The sequence below is a fragment of the Trachurus trachurus genome (assembly GCF_905171665.1).
Source record: "Trachurus trachurus genome assembly, chromosome: 6".
In the NCBI taxonomy this organism is placed as follows: Eukaryota; Metazoa; Chordata; class Actinopteri; order Carangiformes; family Carangidae; genus Trachurus; species Trachurus trachurus.
Window position 1 is genome coordinate 9,818,435 of NC_139897.1, and position 18,303 is coordinate 9,836,737.

At 40.8% G+C, this 18,303-nt stretch overlaps 2 protein-coding genes across 2 annotated transcripts in view; both read right to left on the minus strand.

Moving 5' to 3' along the window:
• The window catches only part of ppm1h (protein phosphatase, Mg2+/Mn2+ dependent, 1H), a 37,197-nt gene extending 34,960 nt beyond the window's left edge, over nt 1-2,237 (minus strand). Inside the window, exon 1 of the mRNA XM_083974305.1 lies at nt 1,920-2,237. Coding sequence (XP_083830431.1) covers nt 1,920-2,152 — 233 coding nt within the window. The 5' untranslated portion in view covers nt 2,153-2,237. The remainder of the gene's footprint in view (nt 1-1,919) is intronic.
• Nucleotides 2,238-12,036: 9,799 nt separating this feature from the next.
• On the minus strand, nt 12,037-16,568 carry cstpp1 (centriolar satellite-associated tubulin polyglutamylase complex regulator 1). Its single transcript, XM_083974306.1, has 9 exons — nt 16,351-16,568; nt 16,075-16,177; nt 15,570-15,700; nt 15,116-15,200; nt 14,716-14,801; nt 13,971-14,178; nt 13,145-13,254; nt 12,868-12,931; nt 12,037-12,773 (listed from the first exon to the last, which is right to left on the minus strand). Exons 1-9 carry the CDS (start codon nt 16,391-16,393, stop codon nt 12,605-12,607), a joined length of 999 nt encoding a protein of 332 aa, XP_083830432.1. The 5' UTR covers nt 16,394-16,568; the 3' UTR covers nt 12,037-12,604.
• Between the last annotated feature and the right edge of the window lie 1,735 nt (nt 16,569-18,303).

The following is an 18,303-nucleotide window of genomic DNA, read 5'->3' on the forward strand; positions in this document are numbered from 1 at the left end:
CATTATTCTCTGATATGTTATGAATAAAACAATTATAGCTGCAGCTAACGATTATTTTCATTATTGATTAATCTGTCGATTATGTAAACGATTAATCGATTAGTTGTTTGCTCAAAAAAAATTTGAAAAATATCAATCAGCCCAACCCAAACCACAAGACGATGTCCTCAAATGTCTTGTTTCATCCAGAGACTCAGTTTATTGTCATAAAGGAACAAAGAAACCAGAAATATTCACATTTAAGAAGCTGGAATCAGGGATTTTGGACTTTTTTCTTTAAAAACTACTCAAACCGATTATTCCATTATCAAGATGAATTTAACAGCGTTACTCTGTCCTGTTTATTTCTTGAAAAACAAAGAACAGCTGCCTGAGGGAGTGAGACTGGTCAGCTGCCATGTTTGCAGACACCTCTGGCTGACTTGAGATGATAAATGTTTGCACCTGTAAATACAGTTGACAGCAGAACAGCTCAAGTTCAAACATTTAAGATGCAATAAGGATGGATATAAGGAGGGCGCTGTGTACACAGTGTTCTTAATAAACATCCCGCATCATCGGTACAACAGTTAAGCTGGAGGAAGTACCGTAGGCGCTCTGTCATAACAGCCTATCAGCGGCATGAAGATGAGACTTTATGTCAAGAGGACAGAGAACAAACTAAACCTTATTTGCAAATTTATGAATTCGGGGCAGTGCTGTGTCACACACACACACAAACACACACACACACACACAAACACACACACACACACAGCCTGCCTCCAGGACTGAACTGTGACCTCTCTAGCTTTGAGCCTCACTAACCACCCAGATATTTTTTGTGAGTCTGCATGAGTAGAAGTCATTGTGACTGTGTGGTCTCAGGGAAGATACAAGGAGAGAACAAGACTTTGTTGTGTACAGTCATGATGAAATGTAAACTACTTTGTTTAGATTGTGCGTGTTGCTCTCACCTGCATGCAAATACACAGTCCATTCTGACCTGTCCTGTTTGTTGCTGTTGGAAATAGTCAAACCATCTCAGCAAGTCTGCACTTTCTCAACTTTGCTTTATCTGCTTTAACTGTATCCTGTTTGTAATATGTCCAATTAAATTACAACACACACACACACACACACACACACACACACACACACACACACACACACACACACACACACACAGCTGCCAGGAGGACGGGCAGGGAGCCAAATGGATTGATGTGATGTGATATCAATAATACAACAGATGATCTGATATTCGGTTTGCGATTCTGGCCTTGGGGTACAGGTTATGGAGCAGGAGGAGGAACATTATGTTGGTGTCTGACAAGGTAAACACTGACAGAGTAAATACTGTACAGCTGGTTTTAAACCTGTCCTTTAAACATCAGGTTTTACTGGCTTTACAGAGACAAAGCATGACCAATCACTCCTGTATAGCAGGTAATAAGGGACAATCTAGCTCCTGCCTGGTCTTTATGGATAAATACCAATAAAACATGTTAGAGCTATTTAAAAGATAACCTCATCTGAGAGAGTAGCATATAAAAATCATTATGATCTCACCAGCCATGAGTTTTCACAAGGCCACTACTCATAATCTCTGTCTTCCTATATGGCAACAAAGACTACATGATACCGACCTCATCAGCTGGGGTCTGGCTATCCCATAGAAAACTGTGACGTTTTTATTGTACAGTCATATGTGGACAATATGAGGAAAGGTCAGCTGCGACGCCTTTGCTTGACATCATCACCGTTTCAGAGGCTACACTATCACCCTGCTGTAACAGTACCAGATAAAGAGGCAGCGGCTGGTGTTTGTGTTTACGCCCTGCTCGGTGATCTCAGTGGTCCACTCTTCTTGAAGGATGCTGCGCGGGGCTGTGAGAGAGAGGGAGAGGGAGAAAGATGGACGCGCACAGGTTACTCACTCTGCGTAGCCGGTGGACCACGGCAGCCGCTTGGTCTCCTTCAGGATGAGGATCGGTCTGGCGATGTGATCCGCCGAGCACTCGATCTCGTCCGGCGAGAGTCCCAGGAACTCCGGTCTGCTGTACGGGAATTTCAGCGGCAGATCCGAGCCGCCCGGATGGTCTCCGTTGGAGCCGCCAGCCATCATACCTCCCATGAAATTGGCCACCGCCGATTTCACCCGCGTGAGCATGGTGGTGGTGGTGGTGGTGGTGGTGGTCCCTTCGCTGCTGCAGCCTGGGTCCGGCAGGCGATGCGATTGCGTGAGTCCGACTCTCCCCCCGCCCGACAGATCGTCCTCCTCCTCCTCGCACGGCGACGCAGTTTCGCGGCGTGAAAGGTGAACGCACGGCGGCCTCGGAAACTCATTCAGCGGCTCAGCTCAGCGCAGCGCTCCCTCGGTGAACACGGAAATAAGAGCCACATAGGGAGAGAGAGAGAGAGAGAGAGAGAGAGAGAGAGAGAGAGAGAGAGAGAGAGAGAGAGAGAGAGAGAGAGAGAGAGAGAGAGAGAGAGAGAGAGAGCTGCACGCTAGTCATGTGACAAACCGGTTGCTGCTGGTGGATTTGGTCGCGCTGGCGTCCGAGTCCGAGTGAGCAGCTGCTTGAGGTCAAAGGTGCGTAATCCCGGAGACGACGACCTCCTGGACAAGGTGTAGCGCTCTGGGTGGTGGTGACCCAATGGACCTTTTATTTTCTCTCAGACACACACACACACACACACACACACACACACACACACACACACACACACACACACACACACACACACACACACACACACACACACACATTAATCACACACACATTAATCACATTTGCATTTTCTGATAATCACACAGACCTCAGACGTCCAGCAATTAATATTCATGTGCTAATCCTTCCCTTCATTTTGGGCCATGTTTTTTTTTTATGTTTTTTTTTTTTTTTCTTCATAAACAAACATAATAATAATACAAACATAGTTCCGGGTAAATGTGACAGGTATTATGCCATAAGGCCTATTTGGTGAAGGTGGCAGGATGCAAACATGAAGCATTTCCATTGCACCAAATAAGGAAATGTTTCATGTTTCTTACATGAACAAATTAATTTTGTCAAAGTCACACATGCAGAAATCAGCAGTGTTAGCCTATTTGTGTTTGGGGTAGATTTGAACTCAGAGATGTGCAGCCTACTTTCAAAACCAGAAGATAATTAATTATTTGTGTGGGATAGTGTTGTGTAAAAAGTATAGTAGGCTAGAGGCATTAGTCACAGCTGTGCAACATGTGAAAATCCATTGATTTAGCTGTGGTTTACAGCAGGGGTCAGAAGTAATGTGTCATTTTCAGCTCTGTCATCACCAATTTATTTGCAGGGATTTGGGAATTGGGAATAAAGTAAGAGGAGGAGATGGTCCCCCCCCAACTTTCTCCTCCTCATACACACACACACACACACACACACACACACACACACACACACACACACACACACTAACACAGGAAGACAGTGTGAGTGCAGTCAGCTGAGATTGGCATGCTCTCTGTTACAGGAGGAGTGGATGACCAAGACCTGAGAAGGGGCCAAATGAAGAATGTATAATGTGGAGCATAACTTGACTAATAACAATAATACCCCATTAGTATTAGTTCATTATTGTAAAGTATGTTTGAAGAGGAGATCCAACACCTACTGACTGTGATAGCTTCATTTCCCCAAACCCTCTTTACTGTTAACTACAGTAAAACCCTGACTTCAGCACATGAGCTTTTTCTATATGACACAAACAAAAATGAAACAATCATCATGAAACTCAGTGTGAAACTGCTAATTTGACACATCTGAGCAGTTTTATGAAAAACCACATGACTCTCTGTTGTTACTTTAGTCTCTCTCTCTTTTTTTAAATCCTTGTTTCCGTTTGTTCTGGCCTGGGAGTTGGTTAAAATCGGACTTACTGGGCGTTGAGCCAAACCACTAGGACATGTGTCTAGACGTTATGAACTGCAGTTTGGAGAAGTAAAATTCTCAAAATGATCTGTTACATGATATCACAGTGTGCAGAGCGACCAACCCGCAGATCAAACTCTCTCCACCCTCTTACTCCCTGTGTACCTGCAGCGCTGAAAGGTGAAGTCAATTCATTAGTCTGTTTAAAAAGGCACCCTGCATGTTAACGACGGAGGGGCTGTCACATACTGGCACCGTCAGACTCAACTTGGAGATGATTCAAATCCGTTTTTCTCCAAGCGTTGGCTGGAAAAAAGATTTAGCCATTTGCAAAGTGTCAGCTTCTATCAACAAGCCATAAATCAAGTTTAGCTTGAATTTACTGAGAGTTGACAGATTTCTGAACAGCCCTCAAATAGAAGTGTACGTTCTTATCATCACAATCGCAGGCATAAGTGATTAAAGAGACTATTTATACCTCTTGTGGCCACATTTGTAAGTCTTCCCATGTGCTTTCATTCATAATCTCTGCTCTTTACCATATCACCATCCAGTCACATGCCTCCTCATAATTCTCCAGTTATGTAAGAATTACTTATTGTGCTTTTGGTCTCTAGTCAAGTGTGTCCAGAATAACCTATTGCCTCAGGGCAAAACTTTACCATTATCCTATTATCCCACTATTATCCAGGCACCAGTATGCACCAGTGATACGACACTTTCATCTTATTAAATCCAGATTTTTCAAAGAAAATGGGCTGTGTGAGCACAGTATGCCAAAAAATGTCTTAGAATAAATGTCGGGTCAGAATACATTTCACATTTGTAAACGCAGCACATTGTGTAAATGGTCATTCACATTAAAATGCAAAAACGAAATGTGAAAAATATACATCATATTTGAAATAAATATGTGTTATTGATTCTAATATAAGCATACTGGCCAAAAGAAATCACTTTTATTTTGGTAAATGGGATGTAAAATTTCACATTAAAAAAACATTATTTTTTATATGATTCCTTTTGTTGTTGTTTTTCTTGTGCATTTGTGTTGCAAAAGCCCCAGCAGATATTGAAAGCAGTGTCTTGTTTTTGTGGTTATGCTCAGATATCTTGTTTGAGGACAGTGAAAGGATTGTGGTGAGGATGACACAGGATATGAACCCCAACCCCAAGTCATATGCTTAGTGCACCAGACCCAAAAACATCTGTGGTTTTCCACTGATGTTTGCTTGTTTCCTGCTTTGGAATAAGGTGTTGTTGTTATTTTAGTATGTGGTTTGCCAGTGAGTACAAGACAGGCTCATCATACCTCATTTCAACTCACACATTATCTCCAGCCTTCATCATTCCCTGCTTACACACCCATTACATCTGTGAGCTCACTCATTACCAGAATGTCTCCAGTGAAAATGAATGAACTCCAGTGAAAGCAGAGGTGCCAAACTGGCAGACTCTAACTAATCAATAATTCATGAATTTGACTGCAAACAGCTCCACTGACCTACAGTAATTTTACACAACAAGCCAGTCTGGGAGCCGGGGTGCAGTCTGAGATACTGTACCTCAGGATTCACATTGATACAATGAAGTCAATGAAAATGGGGCAGAGGTCTATTTTACACAATAGAAATCCTGTAAACTGATGAAATTGGGTTGTCATGTTAACAACAATATAATACAATAATACAATAATAATAATAATAATAATAATACAATACAAAGGATGCACCTGATTTTAACACTCACCTATCCATCCATCCACCCTGGCACACTGACTAACCACAAAAACAAGACACTGCTTTCAATATTTTGTAGTTACAAAAATGCAAAATGTAACTTGGGTGGACAAATTAACGGAGAACACAAGGGACTGTGATGCACAAGAAAAAAATACATGAAAATATTATTTTTTTCTTTCTTCTTTTTTTTTTACATTCTATTTATCATAATAAATTTTAAGGTGTAGGTAATGTTTTTTTTCTGTATGAGAGTGTGTATGAGAGTTTTCCACATCCATTAGCTAAACTGCTTATCCAGGGGGTGGGGGTGGGGTCTCAAGCCAAACCGAGCTGACTCTGGACGAGGATGGGGCACACCTGAACTGACAAACAACCGTTCACACTCACATTCACACCTACAGACATTTCACGGACTGTGAAACGCTATGGAAACAGTGCTAACCACTGCACCACTGTGCTGACCTCTTCTGACCTTTTGAGAGTGTTTTTATCTTTCATGATTCATTTTATAGCTGGTATAGCTTTTGTTTAATCTCTTGTGTTTGTGACAACAGGTCCTGTTTCAGTATGTCAGTCCAGAAAGAAGTGTTTTTCCTAGTTCGATATAAGAGTATGCCTAGTGCTGAGCTCATCCCCGTTATACGCAGTTGCCCATAATGTTGCATAATTGAGTTTTTGGACACATTCCTCTTTTTATTCCCATTATAAAGGTTAATTGTGGCTTAAAGCAGATATCAGTGGAATGTTTTTGTTAATATAAGTCCTAAATAGTCCTATTTTCCGTCAGCAATCACTTACATGAAGTATTTCAGCCTAAACACGAGTCTCTCCGTCACTCTGCTCTGCTGTAACCCGAGGAGAAAATTTTCCTTGTGGGATACAAGTGTTATCCAATGAGGAGAGAGAACGGCATGAAGGGCTGTGTGTGCAGCCAAGGGATGCGCGTGAATGTGGTGACGTAGCACGAGGACCAATTGATGCCTGACAAGGGCGGGGGCTGCTAACTCATGGTGCGTTCAAAGAAACTCGTACTTTGTGTTTTTCCTTCCTGTGAAGTCATACCAGTTCGATCTGGTACGAGTTCACGGGTCGGAAGTTACGAGTGGCCGTTATAGGGAACTTTCACAGACAACAGGATGGTAAAAACACGAGCTACGGGTTACCTGGAACGCTACCAAGTCGTAGTTGTGACTTGAAGCTGTAACTTACGGTTTCAAAAGCCTGCCTTGAACGCAGCATTAGCCGAAACGGCCGTGAAGCTGATATCTGCTTTAATTAAAGCAGAAGTAAGCGATCCGGTCGTTTTGGCTAACTTCTTGTCAGCCGATGGAGTTAGCAGTCCCCGCCCTCGTCCCTACGTCACCACATTCACGCGCATCCCTTGGCTGCACACACAGAGAGAACCGCCACTTTATGCCGTTCTCTCTCCTCATTGGATAAAGGTTGTAGGATACAAGGAAAGTTTTCTCCTCGGTTTACAGCAGAGCAGAGTGACTGACAGACCCGTGTTTCGGACCAAACACTGTATAAAAGTGATTGCTGTCGGAAGATATAACTATTTAAGACTTATATTAACACAAATATTCCGCTTACTTCTGCTTTAATTTTCACAGTGATATGTTTGGAAGAGATTTGTCAATAAAGTTTTATCTATCAAGAATAAATCCCATTGGCACAATTATTTCATGAGAAGAGGTAAAAAAAAAAAAAAGTAATTCCAACTTCATGGGCAATTGTGTATAACTTTAAAATGATTTAATAAACATGACTGCGATATACTGAGATGTATAGAAATCCAATAACATCCCAATGGTTGCTGTTGGAGCTGTTTGATGCTCATGATTTAGCCATGCTGCATTAGATGAAAACTAAAACTGGATCATCTTGTAAGGCATCCCTGTGAAATAAAATTGATGGGTCACTTTTCCTTAGGAGGACATTTTAAGAAACAATAATATAATTATATCAAGTAACATCACTCTGAATATTTAAGTGTATAAATTATTTTAACATTTTGTCATGGAGTGAGGGACAGTTAATGACACACAGTGTGAGAGTTTACTGGACTTAATGACCTTTGGAAACATAACTGTGTGGGAACAAGGAGAAACGCCTTAAAGTCAAGTCTATAGCCTGCAGGCAGCCTCTGAAGAGATGAGAGCATAATATAAATTTAGAAATGTTGTTGCATAAGATCAGTGGTATAATGGTCTCTAGCAGAAACCTTTTACAGTAAGGGAAGTTCCAAATCTGCCAGAGCAGTCAAAATGAAAAGATGGAGGATTTTTGATGGTGTCATCACATAATTTTTGACTATAGATTGCTATATCAGGAAATATTCCAGTAAGTGTGGGTGAGTCTGTTTACATGACATTTTAATTGTGGGCACCATTTTTATCTATTTCTCAGTGTCTTATAAATGCAGTGTGTTGTTCAGAGCTTTTGACAGATTACATAATTCTGCAGTGTTAATAACAGTTGACTTTTTACTGCAGTTTCACTGAATCTTGCAATAGCACATGGTGTCTCTGTTTTAAAAAAAAAATGTAGTCAGCTGCCTGCACTTAATCTTTCCTCTCCATCTTATTCATCACAGGATTATGATGATGATGACGACAGAGTCAGGATAACTTGAAGGATGTCATGCCACTATGTGTGTGTGTGTTTAGTCAGCCTGCTGGACCAGCTGATGGCTGACTCACAGACAGACACAGACGGCCGCCACCCACCCACACATACACACACTTGCAACAGAGAATAATCAGTGTTTGAGTATTATGATCTGAAAAGCTGGTTTTGTGTGAGACACTGAGAGACGATTCAACGAAACACAGTGTCAGCTCTGCCTTTATCTGTGTTTTCCTCAGTCTTTATCTGAAATCACTGAGGCACTTACTATACTGTACATACATACACACCTGTCACACTGTTTGTGTTCAGCCAATGGGAAAACCAGGAGTGACTAAACAGCCCTCACTAGCAGTAGTGCTAATACTGCTACAACAGCTACTGCTGCTGCTACTCTAGTAGGCTACCACTACTATCATAGTGTCTCTACTAGGTGGTTTCTCCAATCTATTACTTTACAGAAGTGGTTGCACAAGTGGTTTTGGTCAGTTTGCCATCACAGTTAAATAGAATTGAGTTCCAGTTTCTTTTTTTGTTTCTTTTTTAGAACAACAGCAACAAACTACACAAAACACTTCAAGAACAACTTGGAGAAGAGAAATAGAAACTAAGGTTTGTAAAAAAAAAAAAAAAAAAAAAAAAAAAATGTAAGACTGCCATTTAAAAAAAAAAAAAAAGAGGGATGAGATTTGTTTTTATAGGGTGATTTTGATTGAGAATTAAACAAATATGACAATGGTATTTGAATAGCAGAGCTGAATAGTCACTGCATATACTGCTACTGCAGCTTGAATACTAAAACTAAAACTAATAGTAATACCAGTACTGTAACACTACCTCATTGAAGTGAGAATGAGATGTATGCACTCTGCTATGTGACTTAAGCAAAAAATCAAAAAAGAAGTAACCTGAAACATGAATAAGTGCACATACATGAAATGATCTGTTTGACCAAAACCACATCATCATCATGACTTAAGCCTATGCTTCCGCGTCCTGTCGACGGCATACCTACGGCATAGACCCGACGCCATCGTTGAGAGTCGGAAAAGTTTTTTTTGACCAAAAATCGAATTTCTTCAAATTTCTCCAAATTCGGATATGTCATCTGGGGCCGAGGGGAGTCCAGCGCAGAAGTTTGGTTGAAATCGGGCCAGTGGTTTTGGAGAAAATGGCCAAGGTGATTTTCAAAGATTTTTAAAGCAGAAGTAAGCGGAATGTTTGTTAATAAGTCTTAAATAGTTAGCCTATATCTTCCGACAGCAATCACTTATAAAGTGTTTGGTCTGAAACACGGGTCTGTCTCTGCTCTGCTGTAAGCAGTGGAGAAAACTTTCCTTGTATCCTACAACCTTTATCCAATGAGGAGAGAGAACGGCATGAAGGGGCGGTCCTCTCTGTGTGTGCAGCCAAGGGATGTGTGCGAATGTGGTGACGTAGGGACGAGGGCGGGGACTGCTAACTCCATCGGCTGACAAGAAGTTAGCCAAAATGACTGGATCGCTTACTTCTGCTTTAACCGCCGCGGGTGTTTTTTTGACCAAAAATCTAATTTCTTCAAATTTCTCAAAATTTAGAAATGTCATCTGGGGGGCCGAGGGGAGTCCAATGCAGAAGTTTGGTTGAAATCGGGCCAGTGGTTTTGGAGAAAACGACCGAGGCGATTTTCGAAAATTTTTAACCCGAAAAAGTGTTGAAAAAGTTTTTTTTTGACCGAAAATCCAATTTCCTTCAGTTTCAACACATTTTAACGCATTCTGTGACAGAGCTGTTGTATGGGATTGCAGGTTGGACAGGGGTAGGCTATAGGCTATGTAGTAAACCAGCCATGAAATGTATGAAGTTACACAATTGTATAAAGATTGACCTCTTATTATCCTAGCTTTCCAGGCACAGCCTAAGATCTGTCATGGTGCAAATTAATAGGTAATTTTCTTTTTCCAGGGCTGCTGACAAGTTCATTGTGTGCCAAAGCCAGCTGGTGTCTGTTTACTAACTGTGGAGAAACCGAAGGAAACATTAAGACACAGGAGGGAACTTGTGCAGAAATAAAGCAGGTAAGAGTCTTCTTGTGATTTCTGATGGAAACGTATCATAACTTGTATTTTAGTTTGTATGTCTTGTGTTATTTATGTACTGTAATTTTCTGCCTTTCACATAATGTCTCTCAGGTCTGTCAGCGTTTTTGGCTCCTCATGGAGTCTCTGAGAGTGGAATACTCCAAGTCACCACGAGAGTGCAGCACTGTCCCGTCCTCCAGATCTTCCAGATCCCTCCAGAAGATCAACAAGGAGGAAGCTGTTGGCGTCTTCACTGCACAGCATTCATGATTTACAGTAGCTAATACAGGACGTTGATACCTCCACAGAGCCTTTTCATACTCATAGTAGCCTACACACAATGTGATTTTCTCGATCTGTTGATAGAGAGCCAGATGCAAATGTTGTATAAATAAAAATTATTCAGACAGGTCTAGTTGAAAGTATGCACTCTGAGAGTGACTAAATATTTCCCTAATATTATTATCAAATTTATGAGTTCTTTCTGTTTCTTACTTTTGACATCGTGGACACCAAAAAGTATATTGTTCCAAACTAAAGAAAAATCGGAGTCAATCTTCAATGTGATGTAACGCATTACTTCTTTCCAGAAGGTGGCAGTAGAGTGACAGTGCCAAAACCATGGATGTATTAGGTCAAAACAGGTGCATCACAGTTTCAGGCTCAGACTCACACAGACAACAGTTCACACATAAATCTTTCTTAAATTTTAACAAATAATTTTTGTCAGGGTAATATCTATGAATTAGTTTGTAAGATACTTCTCTCACTTTATTTGTAATTAGGTATTTGTATGGGAGGTTCGTTCCATATATGGATCCAGTTCAGACCATTGACAATATTAGACCAGTAGTACTGAACAACAGATGGAGTAGTGGTGATATCTTTTATAGAATATAATTAAGTTTGTTTACTAAAGTGGAAAGTTATTTTTAGCTGGACATGATTTACAGTTGCAGTTAAGGATTTTTACTTTGAAAAACAAATCAAACATTTATTTATGTTTTTCATGTATGCAGTGTGCCACATGTGCTAAAAGGCTAATGACAGTTACAATAACATAATGAAGAAGTGATTTTTTTTTCAGTGTTGACTCAGAGACAGGCGCTCAGGACAGAGGTCATCTCCCTAATGGTGCAAGGACCGAGGAAGACAACTGTTTCTCAGTCTCTCTGTTGGTCTTGTGGTTATATAGGGCTCTGCCTCGGCATACAGTAGATGCTGGTGGTCACTGCTGGGCTCCGGTTGTGCACCTGATATAAGTCCTTAAGCCAAAGATCCAGTGGTGCAACACTCATAGGGCAGTAGTGCTGTGTCCTGAGCAGAGCGGTTGGTGCATCCCCGCTGTTATAATGCTCTTTTGCCTCCTGAGCCGTTAACTTGGTTGCTACGACTGTAGCCTATATCACTCTCACAGAGGTAAATGATGTGTGTTTGTTACAATGTAAGGGAATGAAGTTGGTACATGTAGACTCTCTCTCCCTCTCTGACTCGGTTATGGTACTTTGGTCACAGCTGTCACTATGAGCTGATCAGAGCTCTTGTGAAAACACCTGCGTGGGTGTTTGTGGCCTTTTGCCTTGGCCATAGTCCTTCATTGGGGTATGGTGCATTCACTCACTGACAGTTATTAATGTCATGTACACCTGTGTTTTTTTCCTGCTGGTGAGTAACCCATAGAGTTATTACTTGATCTGTCAGAAATGAGCCAGCAATCAACAGGTATCACTTTATTATTCACAGTGTGAGTGAGCATCTCTTCACATTAAATATCACATTCACACAAAGTTTCATGTCATAATAAATAAATGAATGCAGTATGTACAGTTCATGCTTGACCTGTTAACTATGGGAATTATGAGCAGACAGGAAGAGGAGGTGGAATGTGTTCTTTCACATGCTCAGCAGAATAAGACAAGACTTTTATCTGCAGGATATTAAGACGTTACTGCCCCAGTGTCAAAGCAACAGGAGTACATTCATCATCCACAGTGTGAAAAGACAAGACAACAGCTAAGGTGAGTTTTCTAACATCAGGTGCAGTTTTTTCCTGAAAAATAAAGATTGTACAGTCAATAATTCCTGCATTGCTTTGCTAAGTGAAGAGACACTTCATTATAGGGACTACAGAAAAAACTACTTAGTTAGTGGAGAGTTATAACTGGAATGTTATCGCTGCTGTTCAACTTGGTTACTCATTGCTAACATATAAGTAACGATGGAAAACAATCACATGTGTGTCTGTGTGAGTTTACACAGCAACGTCACACAAGGTCAAAGGTCAGTTCTCAGAGGAGTCTGTCTCTTCTGTGGAGCCGTCACTTTCCACCTCCATCTTCCTCCTGTGGTGGATGTTCCTCCTGGGGGAGGCTTTTCTCTGTAGCTCCTTCAGCCCCCCCACCGCACTGCCACTGCTGTTGCTGCCAGGACTCACTGAAATCTGAGCGATTCTGGACAGAGAAGGACAAGACCAGATGAGACAGAAAGAGAGGAACAGCAGACAAGAGAGGACAGGAAGTAAAGGGAAAGTGTGCATGCTCTTACAGTTTGTCCAGTTCCTGGTCCATCTCTAGGTCAATGAGGAGCTCTGACTTGTTCGGTAACACTCCTGCAGAAACAGGATGATAATATTGAACTTCATTGATCAGTTGGAAACAAACATGACTTAAGTTCTTGCAGGAACATTACATCATGTCATCAGAAAGCTGATTACAGACACTCATCAAAGTGGTTTTATGAAAAACCCACAGTCACACCACAACACAAGGAAATGTAGGATCTGTCAGGAGCAGGAGAAGCAAGAGGATAATGTTAAACCTACCTATTTCTTGGTTGATGGTCTCATGTTTAGCCAGGCTCATTAAGAAGCTGTAGTAACAAACTTTATCGGTTTCCTCAAGCATTTCCCTCATGCAGGATCTGGAAGGATGACTTCACATACACACACACACACACTGTGATTATGCTACCTATACGCAAAAGTGGAAAGAATAGTATTCACTTTTTAAATGTGACAACACAGATTGACAGACCTCATGTAACAAGTGTTGATTACGTTTGGTTCAAATCAAATAAATGTTTATATTTCTGTATTGTCTGTATGACACAAATGAATGTGGATTTTCACATTAATTACTGCTGCACCTTTACTTTATGTTCAAATGAAACCTACAGGATCGTCAAGTGAGATTTGTTTCTGTGAGATTAATGGCTTTACAAACCCTATTTTCTGTGCATATAAACCATCCACATTATTCCAAGCAACGTGAGCTAAATTCTGAGCTTTTTATTTGCATGACAACTTTTATTCTGTTTAAATTATATTAATTATCAGTGTTGACAAAACAAACAAAGTGATCCCCCCCCCCCCCATCCAGAGCAGCTCTGGGTCCAGTGTCCCATGGACATGTGATACGGGGACGCCACCAACCTGGCCGTGAATGGACAACCGACTCTAATACAGCTACCTCTGCTTGTCAACGTCATGTTCCTAATGTGTTATTAACATGTCACATCATTATGTTAGCAACATGTTGACAACCGACTGTTAACATGCAAACAACATTTAGTCCACTGTCGTTCTATATTCTGACAGTTGTATTCTGTCTTCCAGTGAGCGACAGCTGGAACGTGTATGTGTGTTTTACCTGTGTTTGAACCTGTCACAGAGGGCGTCAATACACTGGGCCAGCGTGGACGGCTCCACCCCGTCCTGCTGCTGCCGCTCCTTGTCGTTCTCCTCTGCAGTCACAGAGGGCAGCTGCTCGATGGAGGTGGAGGTGGGGACAATAACAGTGTTAGGGCTCTTCCCTGCTAACAGGTCCTGGTAGATCATCAGCACACTCTCCAGGAACTCTACAAACACACAGGGGATGAAGCTGGAAGTCAGTGGGTTAAATTCTGTTTGATTCAGCTTTGGTTTGAAGTAGATTTAGGCAGCTAGCACTGCCCTTATTAAAATCTGCCATAAGTCCATATGGTCCACTTTGGAATAATGATTCCTCTCTTACTACTACTAATCTATAGGTTTCTGTTAATATTTATCTGACCACAGAAATGATTCCAGTGTTGAGTTCAACAATGACATTGTTTCTCTCTGCCTGGGATTTACCTGATAATGTGACAAACAATCCACAATAACAATGATTAAAAATTAAATATGTTTAATACTGGCATCACATTTCAGTTTTTCACAGATTCTATATAAAATATCATTGCATTCTAACTTATATTCAAAGTCAACTTTATTCCCAGTTCTGCTCTGCATATATCACAATGACAGTTAAAAAAACAAAAAACAAAACAAGTAACCATCATCCATGGGTTACAGCCAAAGTGATTGAGCTGACTATGTCTATGCACACTGTACATCATATGAAACAGTCTCTGCACCTTGGTAATAGAACTGCAGCTGGAAGGCGTAAAGGAAGTCAGCGAAAGACATCAGACAGTCTATGGCATCTTCCATCAAAACAATTCTACAGGATAAGAGAAGAGGAGCAGTTAATTAACCAGTAATATTTTATAAATATATAATATATATTTATAATAGTCTGCTGTGATCCCTGGAGCAGAGCCATGGTGACATGAATTATGGTTCCTCATGATTCTGATCACAACGACAGAAAGACAATATTACATGGACTTACTGTATCAGGTCTGTTGTACCATATTCAACTGTCATGAACAGTTTGACATTTTTAAATTCATGAAATTCTGGTCGAAGAGTTTCTTGGTGTAATAAAAGGTATTTAAGTGTTAAAGTGTAGTGTCACAGTGTTGATGTACTGACCTGGCTACATTCTGTACCATCTCCACTGGGAAGTCGGGGCACAGTAACTGTAGCAGAGACCTGTATTCGAGCATGGAGAGCAAGTCTGGAATACAACAAGACATTAAACCAACTTTAGTTACACAATAAATAACAATGAACCCCTGAAGAACCCTTAGCCCATTCAACTTCTACACTGATGGCTGTTGCAACGGCCTTTAGCACCTGGTTATGCCTCCATGCTCAGGGATGTGCTCCAGTATCCCATGCTTGGAGCACAACGGACACACTAGTGACTCCAGTTTGCCCCACTCATGTAGTTTCAATCTGCTGTCGCTCAGCCTTCCACAGCTCAGCCCAAGTCATCCTTCCCCCCAGTTGCATTCTCCCATCCTGTCCAAATTGCCCCTGTTGCCACCTTTTCCTACACCAAGTGACATCTTTCCATTCGTCATCATAAATATCGCTCACCCACCTCCGCTCTTCCCGATCTGTCTGTAGCATCTCCAGAAGACTCTGATGAAGGAGGCTCTGTTATGGGGAGTGGCCTTGATGTAGTTATACTCTCTGAAGAGGACATGGTTACTGTTCTTCACACTGCTGAAACTGCAAACACACACACATGCAGCGTTTCATCCTAATTCAGAATACCAGTTAAGCATCAATTTAATTTTAAGACAACATCACATTCAGTCTAAAGTAACCAATCAGGAGCATCTGTTGTGGTATTGTTTTAAACATGACAACTTTAATGAATGCACAAAAGTGAGTTATGGGATGTACAGAGTTCAAATATGTCAAATATTAGCACAGATGGTGATTAAATGAATATGACTGTACATTGTATCTACTGTTGGACAAGCTGTTTTAGGGCTACAACCTGTCAACTTGTCATTTAGCTAAATGTTAATCTATCTTGTCTCTCTCTCACTCTCTCTCCAGATGATGGTTGGTGACTGAAAGCATATAAAAGAACATACTATTCAGCAAAGTAGCGGATCACCCCAAACTGGGTGTATTCCTCTTTATGCTCCAGCAGCTGGGTCACTGCATCGCTCAGGTAGAACAACACGTTACTGTCCGCTGTGAGAGACACAAACACACAGAGGAAACACACTCTATCAGGATACATCGTGGCGATTTTAAATGAGACAGAGATTACTAGGCCATCTCAGACACTGTGACATGAAAAGATCAGAGCTCAGCTGTCAACACTGCACAGCTAACAGAGCTAGCAGAGCTAACACGGGACCTACCGAGGTACTCGTCGACGGAGATGGTGGAGTTAAAACGGTTCATTCTGCAATCTGCTCGTGTCTTCAACAGATAACGTCAAAAAAATAAAAAATAAAAATAACCGCAAATGTCTCGAGTTATAGTCAACACGAGCGCTTTTTCTGTTTATTTAATAATGTCATTTTTTTTTGTAGCGGAGAGATTTTGCTAACTACCGCAACACTGTCCTGACATGGGGGGGCTCCCATGGAGACAACGGGTGTTGTGAGCAACACTAATTAAATGCCCCCATACAACACAGCAATCAAAGGTTCCTCTACTGTTTTCCACACAACAGCTACTACTACTACTACTAATAATAATAATAATAATAATAATAATAATAATAATAATAATAATAATAATAATAATAATTATAATGATAGATAGATAGATAGATAGATAGATAGATAGATAGATAGATAGATAGATAGATAGATAGATAGATAGATAGATAGATAGATAGATAGATAGATAGATAGATCACTCAACAGTTCATCTCACCTGGCTTCAGAACTCACCCAGACCAGGAAATAGTTCATACATGTCTTATAATAAGCTTGTTCAGCAATAAAACTACACAGTTCTCACTTGAAAGACAGACAATCACTCATAACACATTGACATAAGTAAAACTACAACTTCAGGGCCACGTGACAGGTGCAGATCTCTGGTCACAATTAAACAGGACATCAAACAAATAAATTAAGAATAAATACTATACTATAACACACTATACAGTTACACCATTATATGTGCCCAATTTAAGTCAAAACTAGCTGTTAACATTGTGTGGACATTTTAGCTTTCACTAATTCAACGAGGAGATAGTCTGTCTTGGTGTACCGGTAGGCTGCCTGTAAGGCCTCTATTGGAACTAGTTTGGCCAAAGGATCACTGAAAATTAGTGGCTAGTGAGAGCTTGATCAACCACTAGGTTAGACAAAATGTTGAACTAGTGTGATAAAAACAAACAAGTGGACAAGTGGATGAAAAGCAGGTTTAGACCCCCCCATAATTCTTGATATGCTTGTCCATAAAACATGAAAAGTAAGGTTTTAATTAATTCACATGTCATCTGTGGCTGAGGACTGTCTAGTGTCTTCAGCCAACAATAATCTGTTTTATGTTGCATTAACATGAATGTTTGCAAATGTATTACATCAGAATTATATACAACCATTCAATTGGAATGGGCTTTATGCACAGCTCCACTACTTCCTGAAATAAGCCAGCTCCTTTATTTCCTGTCTTACATTATTGGACCAACTGATTAATCCAGGTGTGGACCTCACAACAATGGTCAGGCACACCTGGATTAATCAGTTGGTAAATTGTTGTAATATAATAATTTAAATGCACCTCTTCCAAAGGGAGTGCTTCGTCTCACAGCAACCAATCAAATCTCAGCTAACGCTAAGCGATTCGTGCGATGGTCCAATCAGCAACGGATTTTCATATGTTGTGGGCGGGTCGTAGTTCAAATGCAACCAATCAATGATTTCGTCTCCCGACAAACAAGGAAGCCAATTATGCTATGTCTTTTGAGTAAAATGCAAAAGTGTCAGACACCAGATCATCATGTTATAATGTGTGCTGGTATCTTCTGGTCTGTATTTGATTCACCATTCAAAGATGCTGTGTTTTTAAGTCTGATTAAATACAGGGATGATGTGCTCGAGGCTGCCCCCCTGTATCCGCCCTTCTTCTGTCTCTCCGCCCTTGGAGGCATTTCAAAAAACTGCAAACAAGTTGGACGTTGGCAGCAACGGTGAAACCGGAAATAGGTGTTAGATTCATACCTAAAACGAGACCTCAAAAGGTCTCGGTTGCATTTTTATGGTATATAAATACAAAAAACTGAACTCAGTCGTGTTAATTGATCGGTTATGTCATCCTGTGCTTAATTTATGTTAGTGAATTATGTACTTTGC